This window comes from Pavona decussata, unplaced genomic scaffold (genome assembly GCF_977016875.1).
Source record: "Pavona decussata unplaced genomic scaffold, jaPavDecu1.1 SCAFFOLD_102, whole genome shotgun sequence".
NCBI lineage: Eukaryota > Metazoa > Cnidaria > Anthozoa > Scleractinia > Agariciidae > Pavona > Pavona decussata.
The window spans coordinates 2957255-2973929 of record NW_028145517.1 but is presented as its reverse complement, the minus strand read 5'-3'; the positions used below and the strand labels follow the sequence as shown (position 1 = coordinate 2973929).

General features: G+C 40.1%; 2 protein-coding genes and 1 pseudogene across 3 annotated transcripts; 2 read left to right on the top strand and 1 right to left on the bottom strand.

Annotated features, from left to right (window-relative positions):
• The first annotated feature begins 1236 nt into the window (after nt 1-1236).
• Nucleotides 1237-3526, top strand: LOC146471644 (uncharacterized). Its single transcript, XM_085120161.1, has 2 exons — nt 1237-1402; nt 2793-3526. The coding sequence occupies exon 2, from the start codon at nt 2803-2805 to the stop codon at nt 3502-3504; it is 702 nt and encodes a 233-aa protein (XP_084976287.1). The 5' UTR covers nt 1237-1402; nt 2793-2802; the 3' UTR covers nt 3505-3526.
• Nucleotides 3527-5373: 1847 nt separating this feature from the next.
• Nucleotides 5374-10016, bottom strand: LOC146471643 (uncharacterized; annotated as a pseudogene). The gene is made up of 3 exons (XR_014866676.1): nt 9176-10016; nt 8529-8770; nt 5374-5552 (listed from the first exon to the last, which is right to left on the bottom strand). The product of XR_014866676.1 is annotated as an uncharacterized LOC146471643 (transcript).
• Nucleotides 10017-10029: 13 nt separating this feature from the next.
• Nucleotides 10030-13472, top strand: LOC146471642 (uncharacterized). The gene is made up of 2 exons (XM_085120122.1): nt 10030-10284; nt 11557-13472. Exons 1-2 carry the CDS (start codon nt 10080-10082, stop codon nt 13155-13157), a joined length of 1806 nt encoding a protein of 601 aa, XP_084976248.1. The 5' UTR covers nt 10030-10079; the 3' UTR covers nt 13158-13472.
• The last annotated feature ends 3203 nt before the right edge of the window (nt 13473-16675 follow it).

Sequence of the window (16675 nt, the reverse complement as noted above, 5' to 3'; positions counted from 1 at the left end):
TGAGTAAGCTCCCCAGGACTGTTGGGACTTTCAATGCAAGATAACCACAAGTCGTCGCCATCTTGGAATGCTGAACCCAAAGGCCCCGGATGGAAAGTGGGTTGGTGAAAATCTGTTAACTGTTTGGCATATATTGCCTGACAAATTGAAACAAACTATGACATTTTCGCAAAAGGATCTCACTCAGCCGTGTGGCTTACGTGAGTCTACATGGATGACTAGCCGAGTCAGAAATATGCATAGTAGCTGAACCCTTGCGTGTCCATCACAACCAACATCACACCACGCACCAGCATTTTAAAAGATCTCCATCACTACCAACTTCATCATGATTATAACGATTAACACTCTCATCAACATGATTATCATTGTCATTATGATCATCGTCGTCATCATCATCATTATTATCATCATCATCATGACCATCATCATTATTATTATTATTATTATTATTATTATTATATTATCATCATCATCATCATCATCATAATTACTTTATCATTACTTTCCTTTCATTCTCACCCACATACAGTTCCTGTGCCTGAGGGAATGAGTGGTTTCGATCTAATCAATGGGTAATGCTTCTTTGCATAATAGCCCTCAGTCCAAAGTAGAGTTATCTTAACATTAACGTAATATTATTGCCATTACCGTCACCAATACAATTTCCATCACCACCACTACCACTATCACTGTACCATCACTATCATCACCACCACCATCATCATCATGATCATCATCATCATTATCATCATCATCTCATCATTACCATCACCACCCACTGGCGTCATCGTTGTTTGACTGACGGTACAGAGTATTTCTTGTTGAATTAACTGGTTGACTTACCGATTGACTAAGGAGCTTTAGCAACGACGACGGCGACGGCAACGAGAACGTCAAAAAAAACAACAGGCTTAATTACCAAAACAATAACTCTGCACGTGCATTACACTTTTTGGTACATTTCATTGCCGTCACTGCACGGCTAGGACGTGAAACTTCCTGATGTTACGTTTTATGGAGGACGTCAATACACGAGGACGAATTTTTCTTCCTCTTTCTAAACTTGGGTGCGGTCTCCAAGAATTCAACTCCAGAAAATTGCAGCTACGTTTGACGTTTAAAGCGAGGTAGAATAATCGCGACGACGTTTGAGAAAACGCGAATTCGTTTTAATAGTGACGTTTCACTGCCGTCGTCGTCGCCGTCGTCATTAGAGACCTTTAGATCCGACTACGAGTACGACTTTTTTATTTCCGGCGTGATGCGCATGCGTATTGACTGTGACACCGTCACACAACGTCACACAAAGCTTCAAAGTCGTAGTCAGGATTTCGTCGACAACGAGATTGTTGCCAAAAGTCGTCGGCTTGACTACGAGTTTTTTTCAAGACCTTTCAAGGTAAGTTTTTTTGTTCATAAAATGGTCCTGCTTCGTTGATAAGGCAAAAAGGTTAAAAGGCGTTATGTGTGGGATCTTTTACAACAAAAATAAATATTTTTGCGGCCAAACTCAGGCAGAAATGATAAAACGCAAACACTTATCGCTCTTCTTGTTAATTGGGAACGTAACAAGAAACATCCGCGCGTACAATTACACATCATTTAGCCTAAGTATACATCCATTGTTGTCACTAATGAACACAATAATTTAGTTCTCTAGAAGTGTATATTAATAAAGATATTTTTACGATTAAATAACGATCTGCATTCTCTCGTTCTCATCGTCCTTTTTACTTACAGACGCCGAAAATATGGAATCTAAACAGCGTGTTTTTACACAATTGATTAATAGATAACTTTTCTCGGTTGCGTATTAAATGAAGACATACTTTTGAAAGAAATTCTTTTCTTTTCCATGGCATTTATGGAAAGTAAAGCAAACTCTCTCGCACCTAGTGAGTACATAGTTTTTTTTTTACGATGGCAAAGAAACCGTTTAAGTTCAATAAAGAAACGTTTTACCATTTTGTAGCTTCTGCGCTCATGGAAAACCCATTCAGTCCGTCCGGAACAGCCGCGCGTAGTTTGATATTTTGCACATTATTTCCACGCCTGTATTATTTATCTTTTCGTATTTAATTAAAACTTTCTTCCGTATAAATGTAGTGGTAATCAAGAATCATGAATCTTTCTCTCTAAAAATGCTTTAGCTTCTTGAAAGGTCAAGAAATTTAAACTTCTCTCTTTCTTTATAAATCAGTTGTCTGCAAAAAAAGTCGAGCTTTCACTTCGTAGGCCGGCGTGGAAAATAGAGCCCAAACATAAAGAAAAGTTAAACCACTATTTGACTCAAGGCTCTTTGATGTTATTTTTATCACTGTAACAGCTATTCAAGTCCAAAAGCTGCTAAAGACAACGATAAAATACGAGGTAATCAGTTTACATCATGCTGAATAAAGACATCGAAAGCGTTGTTTCCCCAGCGGTCCGCATTATGTTTACGAAAAGTGATTTTTATTTTATTGTGTTTTGCACGTCTATTACAAGGACTAATTTTGGACTATGATGGCAGAAAAAGCCTCCAGTTCTAAAACAATCTTAACTGTTTAATGATATTTCTTCTCTTTTAAGTCTGGTTGAAGCAAATACGATCCAAATCGATTGATGCAACTCTACTTTCTTCGTTCTGATGGATTTTACTAGTAAGTTCTTTTCGAGAATATACCGCGATATACGAGCAGCTAAGTTTGTTTTTCGGCAATTTTATCCGGTGGATCAAAGTTATACGACCACCTTCACTGAAGCTTAAATGTATATGTACTAGTTTTGACAACATATTTCATGTCTAGATACACAGCAATGGCCAGTGCCAAACGTGAATTGTTTATTTGGAAACAATGTCACGAGTCTCTTCTTCTCAGTGAGGTAGTCCATGAAGAGCCTTTCAAGTTTAGCCCAGGTTCAAAGGAGAGAGGAAGAGCCTGGTCAAAGATAGCAGAGAGCCTGACGCAGCAGGGGATGAAAGTTACACAGCGATCCGTGAGGGAAAAGTTCGACAAGTTGTATAACGATTTCAAGGAGAGAGAGAAAGAAGAAAAAAGGGGAAGCGGTATCGAGGTTGAATATGACGAGAACTATCAGGCCCTAACAGAAATCCATGATAGGATAGTAGAGTGGGAGGAGGCAAGAGAGGTGAAGGAAACTACTGAAAAAAAGACCGCAGAAGAAATGAGGAGAAAGGCAACAGAGAAGTTGAGTGCTACAAAAAAAAGAAAGGAAGGGGAAAAGGAGACTGAAGACGAATCTGACGAGGAAACTCCAAAGAAAAGAAGAAGCCAAACCAACTTGGTGGAGGTTATGCAGCAGAGCATCCTCATCAAGAGGCATGAGCAGCAAGAGCAGCGCCAGCTTAGGCAGAGAGAACTGGAAATCAGGGCAGCTGAACTACAACAGCAGCAGCAATTTCAAAATATGCTACTGCAACAGCAGCAGCAACAGCAAGCCATGAACATGGCTATGCTGAATGCAATGGGTGAGCTGCTCAAAAATCTGAAACAATAAGCACACATAAGGGTAAAAGCATTTACACGTGTATACAAGTCCTTAACCCTTTTAGCCCAAAATTAAGAGTGTTCAGCATAACATTTCTCCTATCTGACTATCATTACCCCCAGGGGGGGGGGGGGGCTCCCATATAAATTGATGAGAGTGCTCTTGGTACCTTTTAGGTTCAAAATTTGTTTGTGGATTGTTACAACTTAGGGTGATGAAATAAAAAATGACCACCCATAAGAGTAGTTTGGCCCTTACTTGTGGATTGGTACCGCTTAGGGTGATGAAATCAAAAATGTCGACCACCCTTAAGAGTCAGTGTGGTATCTTACTAATGGATGGTTACTACTTATACTTCTAAGGGTGATGAAATCAAAAATGGCGACCACCCTTAAGAGACAGTTTGGTATCTTACTTGCGGATTGGTACCGCTTAGCTAGGGTGATGTCACTTTTATATGAGAGTCCCACCCCCTCCCCAAAACCAGATCATTACTGTAAATAACTAAGAAAGCTGTCATAATAAATGGGCGAAAATGGCCATCCAAGAGAAATTGCTGTAACAATTAAGTTTTCCATATAGGTTTCTGGTGACTGTATATATAATCTTGACCAGACAGTGGGAGACTGTAAAAATGTGTAGATGCTTCTATGCTTATGTGCCTTCATGTGACACTGTTAAAATTCAATCTCATTGTGCAGGATTCATGTGACACTGTTAAAATTCAATCTCATTGTGCAGGACTTGCAAATTATAAAATGACTTTAAAGAAGATTAATTTATTTACAGTGCATTTAATTAAAAAGAACTGTTTTTGTGATTTTAACAGCAATTATAATTATAAATGTATGTACATTCTGAAATATGCATAACTTAAATTAATTATACTGGGTGTACAAATATATTTGTGGCATAATTGTATAGTAAACTTTTGCACACATTATTTGTTTAACTTAACTGACTATAACTAAAACCCATATGAAAACTGTGAACACTGCATAATTTCTCAGTACGTATCTGAGATTAACAGTTAATATAAGTGTCAGATTTCACAGTCAAATACACTTATAACCTCCACAAGAAATGCATTCCCAGTATGTATCCTAGAGTAACACTTAAAGATTTCACAGTCAAATGCACTTATAACCTCCACAAGAAATGCATACCCAGCATGTATCCTAGAGTAATATACCTGCCAACTCTCACACATTGAGCGTGATTCTCACGCCTGCGGATCGAAAACATCAATCTCATGCCTGAAAAAGTTGGCAGGTATAGAGTAACACTTGAAATAAGTCACTAAATTTCATAGATCGAGTGCGTGCCTAAGACTGTGAATTCGAATTGACAACACTCAAATAACTGATTTGGCTTAATCCTGTTTCTCATTTTAATGGATTTTCACGGAATGTTGTTGATGGAATCACAAATCACAGCTAGTCCACAAATGAAGAAAATCCATTTGTCACAGACCAGCAAGTTAGAAATCATAAATCTACATGCATGGCTGCATTTTATCTGAATTCGTGAATCAAGCACTTTATTTTGACAAAATTCAAACCACGCAAAACCTATCCAGACCCTATCATCATTAATGTGTTTTGTAAACATTAGAGTAGTTTTCAAATGAGTGCCATAAAACCAAAACCAAAGTAATACGATTCTCTGGCCAATCACAACAGCTACACATAGAACACAATGAACCAATATAATTAATCAAATCACAAGCAAACACGTGAAACTGGGCCAAGCATAGGGAAACATGTGTGAGCAAGTCATGATTGGTTTTCGTCCAGGTGTGGGGGGAGGGGGGTAATCAGATATAAAATGGATGGGTATTTCAACACTCAATTGGAAACCACTGCAATTTACTTGAGCATTTAAAACTGAAAGTAGTCCTGGATAGTAGGTGGTTGTAAATCAAAATAGGTACCAGTGCTGGAGCCATAAAAGCAGGTGAGGGCATTTCTCAATAGCGCACAAACAGAATACATAGTAGCAACTGGACTAAGTCCTATTTTAAGATTTCTCTTAAAGTCCAAAAAAGCAAAATATGACCCCTTGTAAAAATTTCAGCGAGATCTCGCCGAGATTGGCGAGATCTCGGCGAGATTTCAGTAATTCTCGGCGAGAATTTTAGCGGGCAAAAAATTTCTGCGAGATCTCGCCGAGATCGCGTTGAGGTAGGCGAGATCTCGCCGAGGTAACCGAGATCTCGGCGAGATTTCAGTAATTCTCGGCGTGATTTTTAGAGTGCAAAACTTTCAGCGAGATCTCGCCGAGATTGCGTTAATCTCGCCGAGGGAGGCGAGATCTCGGCGAGGTAACCGAGATCTCGGCGAGATTTTTAGAGGGCGAAAAACTTCAGCGAGATCTCGCCGAGATTGCGGTTGCGTCTTCCATCTCGGCGAGATTCGCGGCGAGATTTATTGGGGCACCGAGACAGGCGAGATCTCGCCGAGACAAATGCGATCTCGGCGAGAAAACCAAACTCTTGCCGAGACAACCACGATCTCGACAAGACACCGCGATCTTCGCTAGATTCGAAACGAAGACATGTGAACTCTTCAGTGGTAAGAATTAAGTTATGAGGTCGAATGAGATAAAAGTTCAGCTTAAACCCTCGGTGAAAATAATGTTTGCTTTCATTTTTTTCATGCTATAACTGGAAATTGATGAGCTTCAACTAATTGATTTTAAAATTGTTGGCCGAGATGGCGCTTCGGCAGATTAATATTAAGTGCGCGTCTTAAGATAAAAGTGAGAGGAACGCTGCTCATACCGGACGCTCGTTAACATACTTATTTACTATCATAAAATGAATTCATTGACCTGATAATCTTATCGTTTTATTGTCTAAACCTTTAACTCACCTTTTTAGGCGATTTTTGTCCCTCAAAAGGCCGTTTCAGTCATGTTGTAATGCCTGCTGCGAACGATTTTTCGGTACAGGTACGGCACAATTTTTGAAAACGCGTTCTTTCCCTTTTCATTACACTGTCTTCAGTTGTCGACATTTTTTGATTGTGCTCTTTTCCCTCACAATCTGTCTCTCAATCTTGCCGTCTCCGCGGCTTGCCACTTGACAAATGGCGCGAAAATCCCCAACAACAACGTGAATTAGGCGATGTGATTGGTTAATTCAATCACGCCACCCGGCGATGCTCGCGTAAGCTAAAAAAAAGTTTGACTGAAATTTGAGGTTTGCGAGGCCACAAAAAATTAATCCTGCTTTTAAACCGCAGAAAATATGAAAAGTTAAGCTTCATGTCAAGTTAACCATTCGTTTATGGCTAGAAATCATGATAAAAGAACCTGTGCTAAAATGATGCTGATTAACAAACTACGGTACCCGAACTGAACTGAACTGAACTGCACACTATGAACTCAGTCACCGCACATTTTTTACGGAATGTCCTGGATAATTAAGGTACTGGAGTAGGAGCACTTAAAATTTGCTAAAGGGATGTTCAAGCTCGTTAAGCTATAAGCGTGTCAAGAATCGACTCAGTGGAAGAGACCATCAAGTTTGCGCGAGAATTGAGATTTTAATGGCTTTCTTCCACAGCCTTGTATGTCTTGATTGAGAAAGAGGTTAGTTTCTTATATTATTTATCCGTATTTCATCTTACTTAATAGCTTAAAGAAACACTGAGAGTAAAAGAGTTTGTTTAGAAATCGATAGAAGCTTTCACAAAGCGTAATTAACTACGCGAACGATTTCATCTTTATAACTCGAAACCTCGAAGGTAAAATTTTTGAAATAAATTGTTGGTGATTCACAACTTCTGTATTCGTTTTCAATTTGAAGCAGTTAGTTGGCATAATTCATTTACATCATAAGCTTACCGCTTAGTTTCACTCTTTTGTCCAGATTTCCCAGCCGTAATGATTCAAATGATACGGTAGAAAGTAAGTGGTTGTTTACTTACAGAAGTTATATATTCACTTTTTCGTGGAATATGCTTTGGGGCGTCTAGAGAACGTAGTTCGGTTATGACGTAGTTACTTGAGGGACTGGATTGCCTTCAATTAACTATGGTTATGAGTATCCTTCCAATGTTATTGGCCGTTTTTATGCTAGAGACGTTAAAGTCGTCTAGACGCATTTAACGTCTGAGACATTAAAGCCGTCTGGTATAAAAACGGGACGCATAAAAGTAGACCTAAGCTCAACTTCACTCCACTTTCTGCCCCGAGACTTCTTCAAGTTCTTCTTGGCCGCCATCGATTTCTAACTCGTGCCAGTGGTCTGTGGACGAGTCAGGGCTAAATGCGTTCCAGTAAGGGCGTCCTGTTTTTATACTAGACGCATTTAACGTCTGAGACGTTAAAGTCGTCTGTTAAGTGCGTCTAAACAACGCACTTAAGACGTTAAAGTCGTCAGACGTTAAATGCGTCTGTCTTATTTACCGTTTTTATACTAGACGTTTAAGTCGTCTCGAGACGACTTTAACGTCTCTAGCATAAAAACGGCCATTCCGCTGATTAAGAATTTCAAACCAAAAAGTTAGCGTAAATTTCAAATCTTAACTTTACTTTCACGTCTGACAGTACACCGCTACGGATGCTCGCTCGCCGAGATCCCGCCAGGGATTCCTCGCCGCGTTTTTGGCCGCCGAAATTCTCATCTCACGGAGATCTCGCCACTAATCTCTCCGCGTTTTTGGCCGCTGAGATTTTCATCTCGCCGAGATCTCGCTACTAATCTCTCCGCATTTTTGGCCGCCAAGATTTGGCGAGATCTCGGCGCGTTTTTGGCTGCCCAGATTTTCATCTCGCTGAGATCTCGCCACTAATCTCGGCGCGTTTTTGGCCGCCGAGATTTTCATCTCGCCACTAATCTCGGCGCGTTTATGGCCGAGATCTCGGCGAGATGAAAATCTCGGCCAAAAACGCGCCGAGATTAGTGGCGAGATCTCGGCCGAGATCGCAGCGAGATGAAAATCTCGGCGGCCAAAAACGCGCCGAGATCTCGTCCGCGATCTCGGCCGAGATCTCGGTGAGATCTCGGAAAAATTTTCACAAGGGGATGTAATGTCACCGAACACCCACTCTACAGCGGTCCTTACTTTGCTCATAGAGCAATTAAATGCTGCCTCATCAGCTGTGATATGGCCTCTCTTGAAAGGAGCCTGTAGATGGACCCTTTTTTAAGGGTATGCAGGATCTCCGTAGATACATAGTGGATCACCTACTGAGTTGAATGAGTGCTGCTCCAGTTGGCCTAGTAGTCCTGACATCCGTAGCATAGCTGCGTCATGTCTTTTCCCTTCTGTTAATTAAATCCAAATAATAATGTTTATAAACAATTATTGCTGGTAGTGGATGATATTATATGAGTTTGATATGTTACCTTTGACATTGTCATACCATGGATTTAGAGTGTATAATCAGGGGTGTAGCTTAAGCCGTTAAGCCATTATAAGATGAAATATTGCAAAACATGGGCAATTTTTTTGGCGCTTTGTTGCCATGGTAACAGCCTTGATCAACAAAATAACAACAGAAAAATAGGTGTTATTATGTTGGTAACCTGACTGGTAAATCTAATGAATGATAACGGAAAGTCAAGAAAAATATGCCTTCCTTCGTAACTCATGCCATTTAGTATAGTGCTTTTGTGAAAACCTGAAAATCGAGACTTATTCTTATTAGATTGATTAGTGATTTAACTTACCGACGGGACCGAAAAGGTTCGCAATCAAACCATTGGGCGCCACAACTGACTGGAACTTTATACCATGTACTCTTTTATGACCATTGTACATGATCCTCTGATGTTCACCGGGGCGGCTAATCGGCCGAACAGTTCCATCAACAAAACCCCAGCAATTGTCGAGCGCGCCACCCTTTGTGTGTATGGCTCTGGCAAAATTCTCGAGATGTTGTGGCTGGAGCCAAGGCTGATCTAAATCGCGGAGAAGATGCCCTGTCTGTCCATTCACATGCTCCATTACTTCCGCCAAGATCAAACTCATTTCGGGCACCGAGCGACCAAATCGGGGCATCATGTCGCTCAAACGGCATGGATAGGCGAACCTTTTCAGCAACATAAGGAGACCTTCCTCCCCTGAGGCCACAGTCCCATTCCCACAGGTGAACCTCTCTGGGATTCTTAAGGCTTTGGAAAGTAGCGGCATCTCTGACTGCTCAAATCTAAACTCCGATTTGAACTGTGCGGCGGACATTTCTTCAACTTGTTTCTCAACACGATCGTACTCCCAATACGAGTAGCGAGGATTTTTGCGGTTTGTCTCCGAAAAAATTAAAAATAACTCATCTTCATCGAGTACATCATCCAGAAAAAGCATTAGAGATGCAGCCAGAACATTTTTCTTTGAAAACATGGCAGAATAAACACTGAGAAGTCGCAAAAATACAAAACTCGTACTCGCTGTCGCAATGTTTGCATCTAAACTTAGATGTAAACATTGCGACAGCGAGTACGAGTTTAGCAGTGCCAGGCTCCGCGCGCTAAAAAAGTCGTACTCGTAGTCGTACTCGTAGTCGGATCTAAAGGTCTCTATTGCTAAAGCTCCCTACTAACTGGTTGATCAATTGATTGTGTTGCCTTTTCTCAGATGAGTGCATGGAGTTCATGGAGCTCATGTGCCCCAACTTGCAACAAATGCGGTCCTGGAACACAGTATCAGACTCGCACCGTGGTTACTAAACTATTCCCAGGCGCTTCTTGTGCCGCAACTCGTCAAACACGCTCATGTCTTGTAAACTGCGTGACAAGCTCACGAACGACGTGGAGTGCTCCCTTTCCACCGCATACTACAGGTGAATTGTTGACGTAGTCTTAAGATCTCAAATCTCAAATCTCAATTAACACGGTAAAAATTTAACCCATCAATTTTTGGTACAATATAAAATACAACTACATAACAATATTTAATAACAATAAAGAAAGTCTTACTCATAATTACACTAAACTACACCTGTTTTTTACACTAATTACACTAAACTACACCGTATCCCTGTTCTCTCACATACTGAGCTAGAATTCTTTGATCAGCTTTAGATAGAATCGTTCCACCTGTACTTCAGTCAATGCTTTCCATTTACACAGAAAAACGAAAACTATCCAATTGGAAAATCAAATGACACGCGCTCTTCCGGTCCATTTGGAACGTTTCCGAAATTATGGGTCATCTGTTCAAGTAAGGAACTTTAACTGTTCTTTTACGGACTTTTCAGTTTGTGCTGGTAAACTTTGTACGTTATACATTTTCCGTTAGCAAAAGACAAATCATTTCATATTCGCGGCTAAAATTTTCGTCTGGTGGTTTGTGTAAATGGTAAGCGCCTAAGAACTCCCCTAATGTTTTTAAATTCCTCTCGGGTTTTTGAATTCGCGTTAATCGCGTAAAGAATTAGCCGGCTTAATACTAACGGGTAAAATTATGGCAATTTTTCATGATAGCTGTATGTAAAAAACGCGAGGAACACTGATTTAAAACTTTCAGTATAAAGAATACAGTTGTATTACCCAAAAGGAAATCTTCATCAGCTAAATTTGGGAGACTTACTATATCGTGGCACTAGTTGTTCAAACAATGGATAACTGTATCCATCTGATAAGTCGATATCCCGCCAGACAAAATCTATTAGTTTAAGTACATGTTATCTGCTGGATAGCAATTTATCTGCTGGATGAAGTTGTTCGCTGTTTGAACAACCGGGCCCTGAATTTTACTTAATATGGCGTAAAAGCGAGTAACATGCTCACGTTTCCTTTCTCTACTGAGAAAATAACGAAATAAAAATCCACGCAAAAATAAAAAGCATACCCTCCCAGAGCTGAGAGGCTTACCCAATTTTCAAGCCCAATTTGTAGTATAGACTGTTTTCACATGACGTCACGGTGGCCATGTTGGTGTCCAGAAAACAAAGAAATGGCGGCCATGTTGGTGTCCCAAACTAAACCTCTGGGAATTGAACTCTATTTTTATGCAAATACTTTATTTTGTTTCAGTTAACCAATATGGCCAGTAGTCACGTGAATGAAAACGCTCTATAACTGCTAACTTTAGCTCAAATCTCGCTTTACAGCAACGGCAGCAGCCTCGATGTCAGGCCTTGCGACTTCTGTCAACGTCCAAACCACCTCAGCGGCTTCTCCCATTACCGTCTCACCGACTCATGCTCAGCCATCCATGTGTACTTTTTCAACAGTCATCCCAAGTCTCCCGCAAAATGTTTCTTTTCAGATTTCCATTCAGCTATCTAGCACGACATGGTCGGTCGATCTCTTAAACTGTGCGAGTTCCGTGTATGTTGCATTGTCATCAAACCTAACTACATCTATTTTAACTGCTTTGAAAACCGTCGGCAATGCAAAAGTGGAAGTTTTGGAATTCAAGCCGGTCGAATTAACAGTGATTGCTGTCCTGGAAGTAACAGTGTTAAGCTCACAGGAAAAAGACATGAAGACTCAGCTGAGAACACAAATGAAAAACAAGAAGCTTTGGAAGTTGTCCGTTGATCCCATACTCTATCTTGGATCTTTATTCGACGTTGTATTTAAAATGGATTCAGCATGCAATGATTTCGCCTTCGACAAAGGCTCCAGTCTAAGAGAAGAGTTTTTGAAGACAATTGGCGTAGTTATGTCAAGCCATCCCAGATACATCGGCGTCAGTTTCGAGGCAGTCAAGTGCTCGCGGGAACTTAACATCACCATGGTAACAGCGCGCCTCCAGATAGCTGATCCGTCAGCTTCTGACCCACACAAGGAACTGAGCAGCTTGAAAAGTCAAGTCGATGTTGGTCGAGTGGGGAACTTCTCAGTGTTTCCTCAATGGAAATCGTACATTCCTGGAGAAAAATTGTTCCACGTGCTTGTTGTATTGGAAACTGAATCAACTGACACGGTACAAACGGGAAAAGAACTCGTTAACTTTATAGCTAACACGTTTAAGAGCGCGTGCGACTTTAGATATGGAAATGCTGAACTGATAGATAACAAAACCGCGGTTATTAACATTGGGATGGGTTATTCGACACCAGAACTTCCATCCTTGGCACTTAATCCACTCAGTAACGATCTTGCCGAAGGAAGATTCCGAAATTTCCAACTTGTTCGCGATAAAATCCGAGTGACTATCGATTCCAAGTCTCTCACAAGAAAGATCTTCCAAGTCGAGTTTCTTCAGTACGTTTCAAAATGTTTTACAGCGGATATAGCTGACCCGAAAAGTCTACACTACAGAAATCTTAGCCAAGGAATTTGGCAGTTCATTGATAGGAACATTAGAGCTGCGCATGTCACTAGTCGGTTACATTTAGGAACAAAAGTGATTAGCATGACTTGTAGAAACGCCTCAACCGTTCGAGGCATTAGCAACGTATATATGCAGCCAAACGCTGCAGATGACATTTACCAGTTCATTGGTGCCTTGCTCAAATGTAAAAGCGAACCTGGAATTTTTGAGTGGGGTGTTAAAATAACACTCAAGACCCCAACATCTCCTAATACTAGAGGGACGTGGTGGCTATTACAAGGCGTGTCCATTCGCTTTATTTGCCCGAAACGGAAGCCCCTCACTCCATCCTCCGGTGCTACTCCAAGAGCGATAACCGATTTTCCCGAGCCAAACTTGACCACATCGAGTCTGAACGCTAGCGGTAAGTTAATTGCTCTGTGCGCCTAGAGAGTTACGACCCTGCTACATGTTGTTGTTCAATCTAGATAGATTTACGTTTCGGATTTCCAATTTTCAAGCGTTTAGCCTTAATTAACTTTGAAATTGAAGGATATTTCCAGTTTTTGTGTGAAAATTGATCATGAAGTGAAGTTACGTGGCTGCCGACAAATTAAAACGAAACTCATCCTTAAACTTTCACGGTCTTTTTTCAAACAATACGAAAAACGACCCTGGTTGGTTCTCTAACGAAAAGGGCTAATGACCATGTAGAGTTCTGCTATCGTTATTGCTCTGAAAAAAGAAAAAGAAAAAAAGAAATAACCATGGAAATCTCAATTGTTATCTCTTCAGAAAAAAGCCGGCAAACAACCATCGAATCGAAGTTTCGTTGGTTCTTTCTCGGACTCGACAAAACTGGAAATTGAACATGAACAATTTCATGGATATTTCCCTAACAGAAGGAAAATCATCAGATAGATTTTTTTGGTGATCTTTCTGGTCAATAAGAGGAAGATAACCATTGATTTTATTGGTTGTTTTCAGTTTCGATTAAAGGAAAATAACCATTGAAATAACCAAGGTTATCGAAAACAAGAAATGATCATTGAAATTTCGATCAATGATTATTTCTTTTATTGAGGGAAAATGGTCATTGGTATATATGCCTTTGGCTTTTTCTCTAGAAAAAATAAGCATTTAAGTTTCTTTGGTCACGCACCATTTATCTGGAAAAAGACCATTGCCATCTTAATGGCCATTTCCACAACAAGAGGAAATTATGACTATTAAACCATTAATGGTTCTCTGTTTCCTCCTAAACTCATTTTTCTCACAAATTCGCCATTTTCGTGGAAATAATAAATGAAAGCGCTTTCATTTATTCTTTCCTTGATAATGGCGTCATAAGGTCGCCGAAACGTCGGTACTTTATATCGTTAGTTTTTACTTGTTTATGTATCTCAAAATCATTATTAATAAGAAATTCTTTGTTAATGTATTTTAGTAATTAATTATTTATTGCGACAAATTAGTTTCATACTAAAAACCAAAGAAAACAAATTAACTATAAAAAAAGAATGACTCTCTCACCTTGATCTTTTCTTTTTGTTTTCAAGAATTTGTTTACTGTAGGAAAGGTTATGGAGATGCCACGTAACGATACCGGTAAAGTCTGGTAATTTGAAAACAATTCAACTCAGTTTTTCTTCAGGAGATCTAGACGCCATGTTCTGCAGTTGACGAAATAATCACTGAGCAGTACTCTAGGTTTGAATGGATGAAAGGAAACAACAAATGTTTGACCTATTTTCCATCACCAAATACAGCTTGTGGACCAAAACTTTGTTATAAAAGTCTAACAAAAATGAGGATAAGTGTTATTGCAGATGACATGTCTGCCAACTGTTGTTGTATAAAGTTCACGCATGCCACCTTTCCATAGGCTCCTTTTGATGTATCAAAATTCAGCTTGGCAACAAGGCGAAGAGGACACAAACAAACGAAAGTGAATAAGGATGTTTGATTTATTTCCTTTGTTTGTGTCATATAGACCTCAATATCAAGTTGCATGAATTTTAATATTCGAAAGGAACCAATTGTCAACGCAAATTAAATTATATTTACGGCCAGTGTGGAATCAAGTGTGAACACACAGATCCTAACTGTTTTGTAAAAAGATGCTAACTTAAATTTCGACTTGCACTATTATTGTTGTAGAAGTTGGGCAGCTTTAAGTAAAAGACGGGAAGGAGATCATTTCAACTCCCTGGGTCAAGGTGGCAGATATAAAGGATAAGAGGCCATAGAAGAGAAAAGAGACAGGTTATTACTTTGACACTATTATGTTATTAATGTTATCACTTTTTATTTTACACGTATGCATTATGAATAAGCTATTAGCTCTTAGGCATTATGTGTATAAATAAATAAAGAAAGAAAGAAAGAAAGAAGAGTGAAAATAAGTGACGATGAAAGGAGAGAATGAGAGAAAGACGAGTGGCCAGTTTTACTGATTATGGATTAATGATGTAACTACTGTCATTGGCCAATGGGCCTTTTGCACTAACTGGCCACATTGTAAAAAATCCACCATACTGGATGGCAAAAGAATGTGGAATATTCGAACACAAAGGAATTCCAACCTGTCAAGCTTGACTTGGGTGGAGGAGCGGTGGTGTAGTGGTTAGCGCGTCAAACTTTCGATCGGACGGTCGGAGGATCTGAGGATCGTTGGTTCGAGGCCAGGTTGGTCTCTTCATTGCTGTGTTGTTTCCTTAGACAATAAACTTTGCTCCACATTGTCTCTCTTCACCCTGGTGTATAAATGGGTACCGGCGACATACTGCTAGGGGTAACCCTGCGATGGACTAGCATCCCATCCAGGGGGGAGTAGCAATACTCTTAGTTGCTTCATGCTACAGAAACCGGGCTAAGCTCCGGCCGTGCGGGCCACCTAGGCTCTTGTGCGACTTAACCTTTTATTAAGCTTGACTTTCCTTTTATCAGTTAGAGCAAAAGGCCCATTGACGCGTATTATCGAAATAAAAATTCTGTACTTCTACGATAATGATCAGCGGGTAACACCAAGCTGGCAAAAATACGAGTTGAGATTCACAAGTTAAGAAATCTAAGAATTGAAGAAATTTAAAAGGAATAAGAAACTTTTTGAACTTTTAATCAAAGGTAATGAATTCCAGATCTTCACCATTTTGTACCTTTTGCTTTTAATAAAAATAAATCCTTGAGTATTTTCGGTCCACTGTGAGGGAGACCCAAAGGTAATTCGAGAAAGTAACTTAACTGCAAGGTACTAAACCATCTTTCTCAGAATAGGAGACCCTCGCGCTGAAAGTTAGTAACTTAAAGCAAGGACAAAGAAAACCTGCTTTCAAACATTTGGGCCTGGGCTAAGCTGACCATGACCTCCCAAATTCGATCTGAGACTGGTTCGGTATCAGAGTTGTAAGTTGCTCGACGACTATCATTGAACTGTTAGTAATCCTTGTTAAACAGAGGCGATCCCTTTGATCTAGAAATTGACCGTTTGAAAATACTTATCAAATAGACCGTATTCGTATCCTCCATATTTAACTGGAAATAGTTGCACACGAGGCATAAGTGGAGAATATTTTCTTATGCAAATAGTTTTAAATATCATGATTCCTTCGCAATAGCCCGCTCCGTTGCAAGCTAGATACAACACAGCTAAGGTCTTATTTGGTTCTGTCTTAGCTATCTGTTCCTTTTATTTTAGAGTTTTCCTCGACAGACAAACTTAATGACGAGCTCTGGATTACCATCAACAAATGTGACCACACTGGAAGGCCATCTTTTGAGACGCTAGCTTGGAAAAGTGTATTGGGACTGTTAAAGAGATTATGATGTACATATCGCTTATAGGGACGTTTTCGAGCATTAATGTCAGATTTTCCTTCCAACGCAACGATCGTTGCCCTGGTGGCAGGCGCTAGAGAGGGGAAGGGAACAGGAGAATTAGGCGCGCGCGAAGCGAGGAAATCACTCCA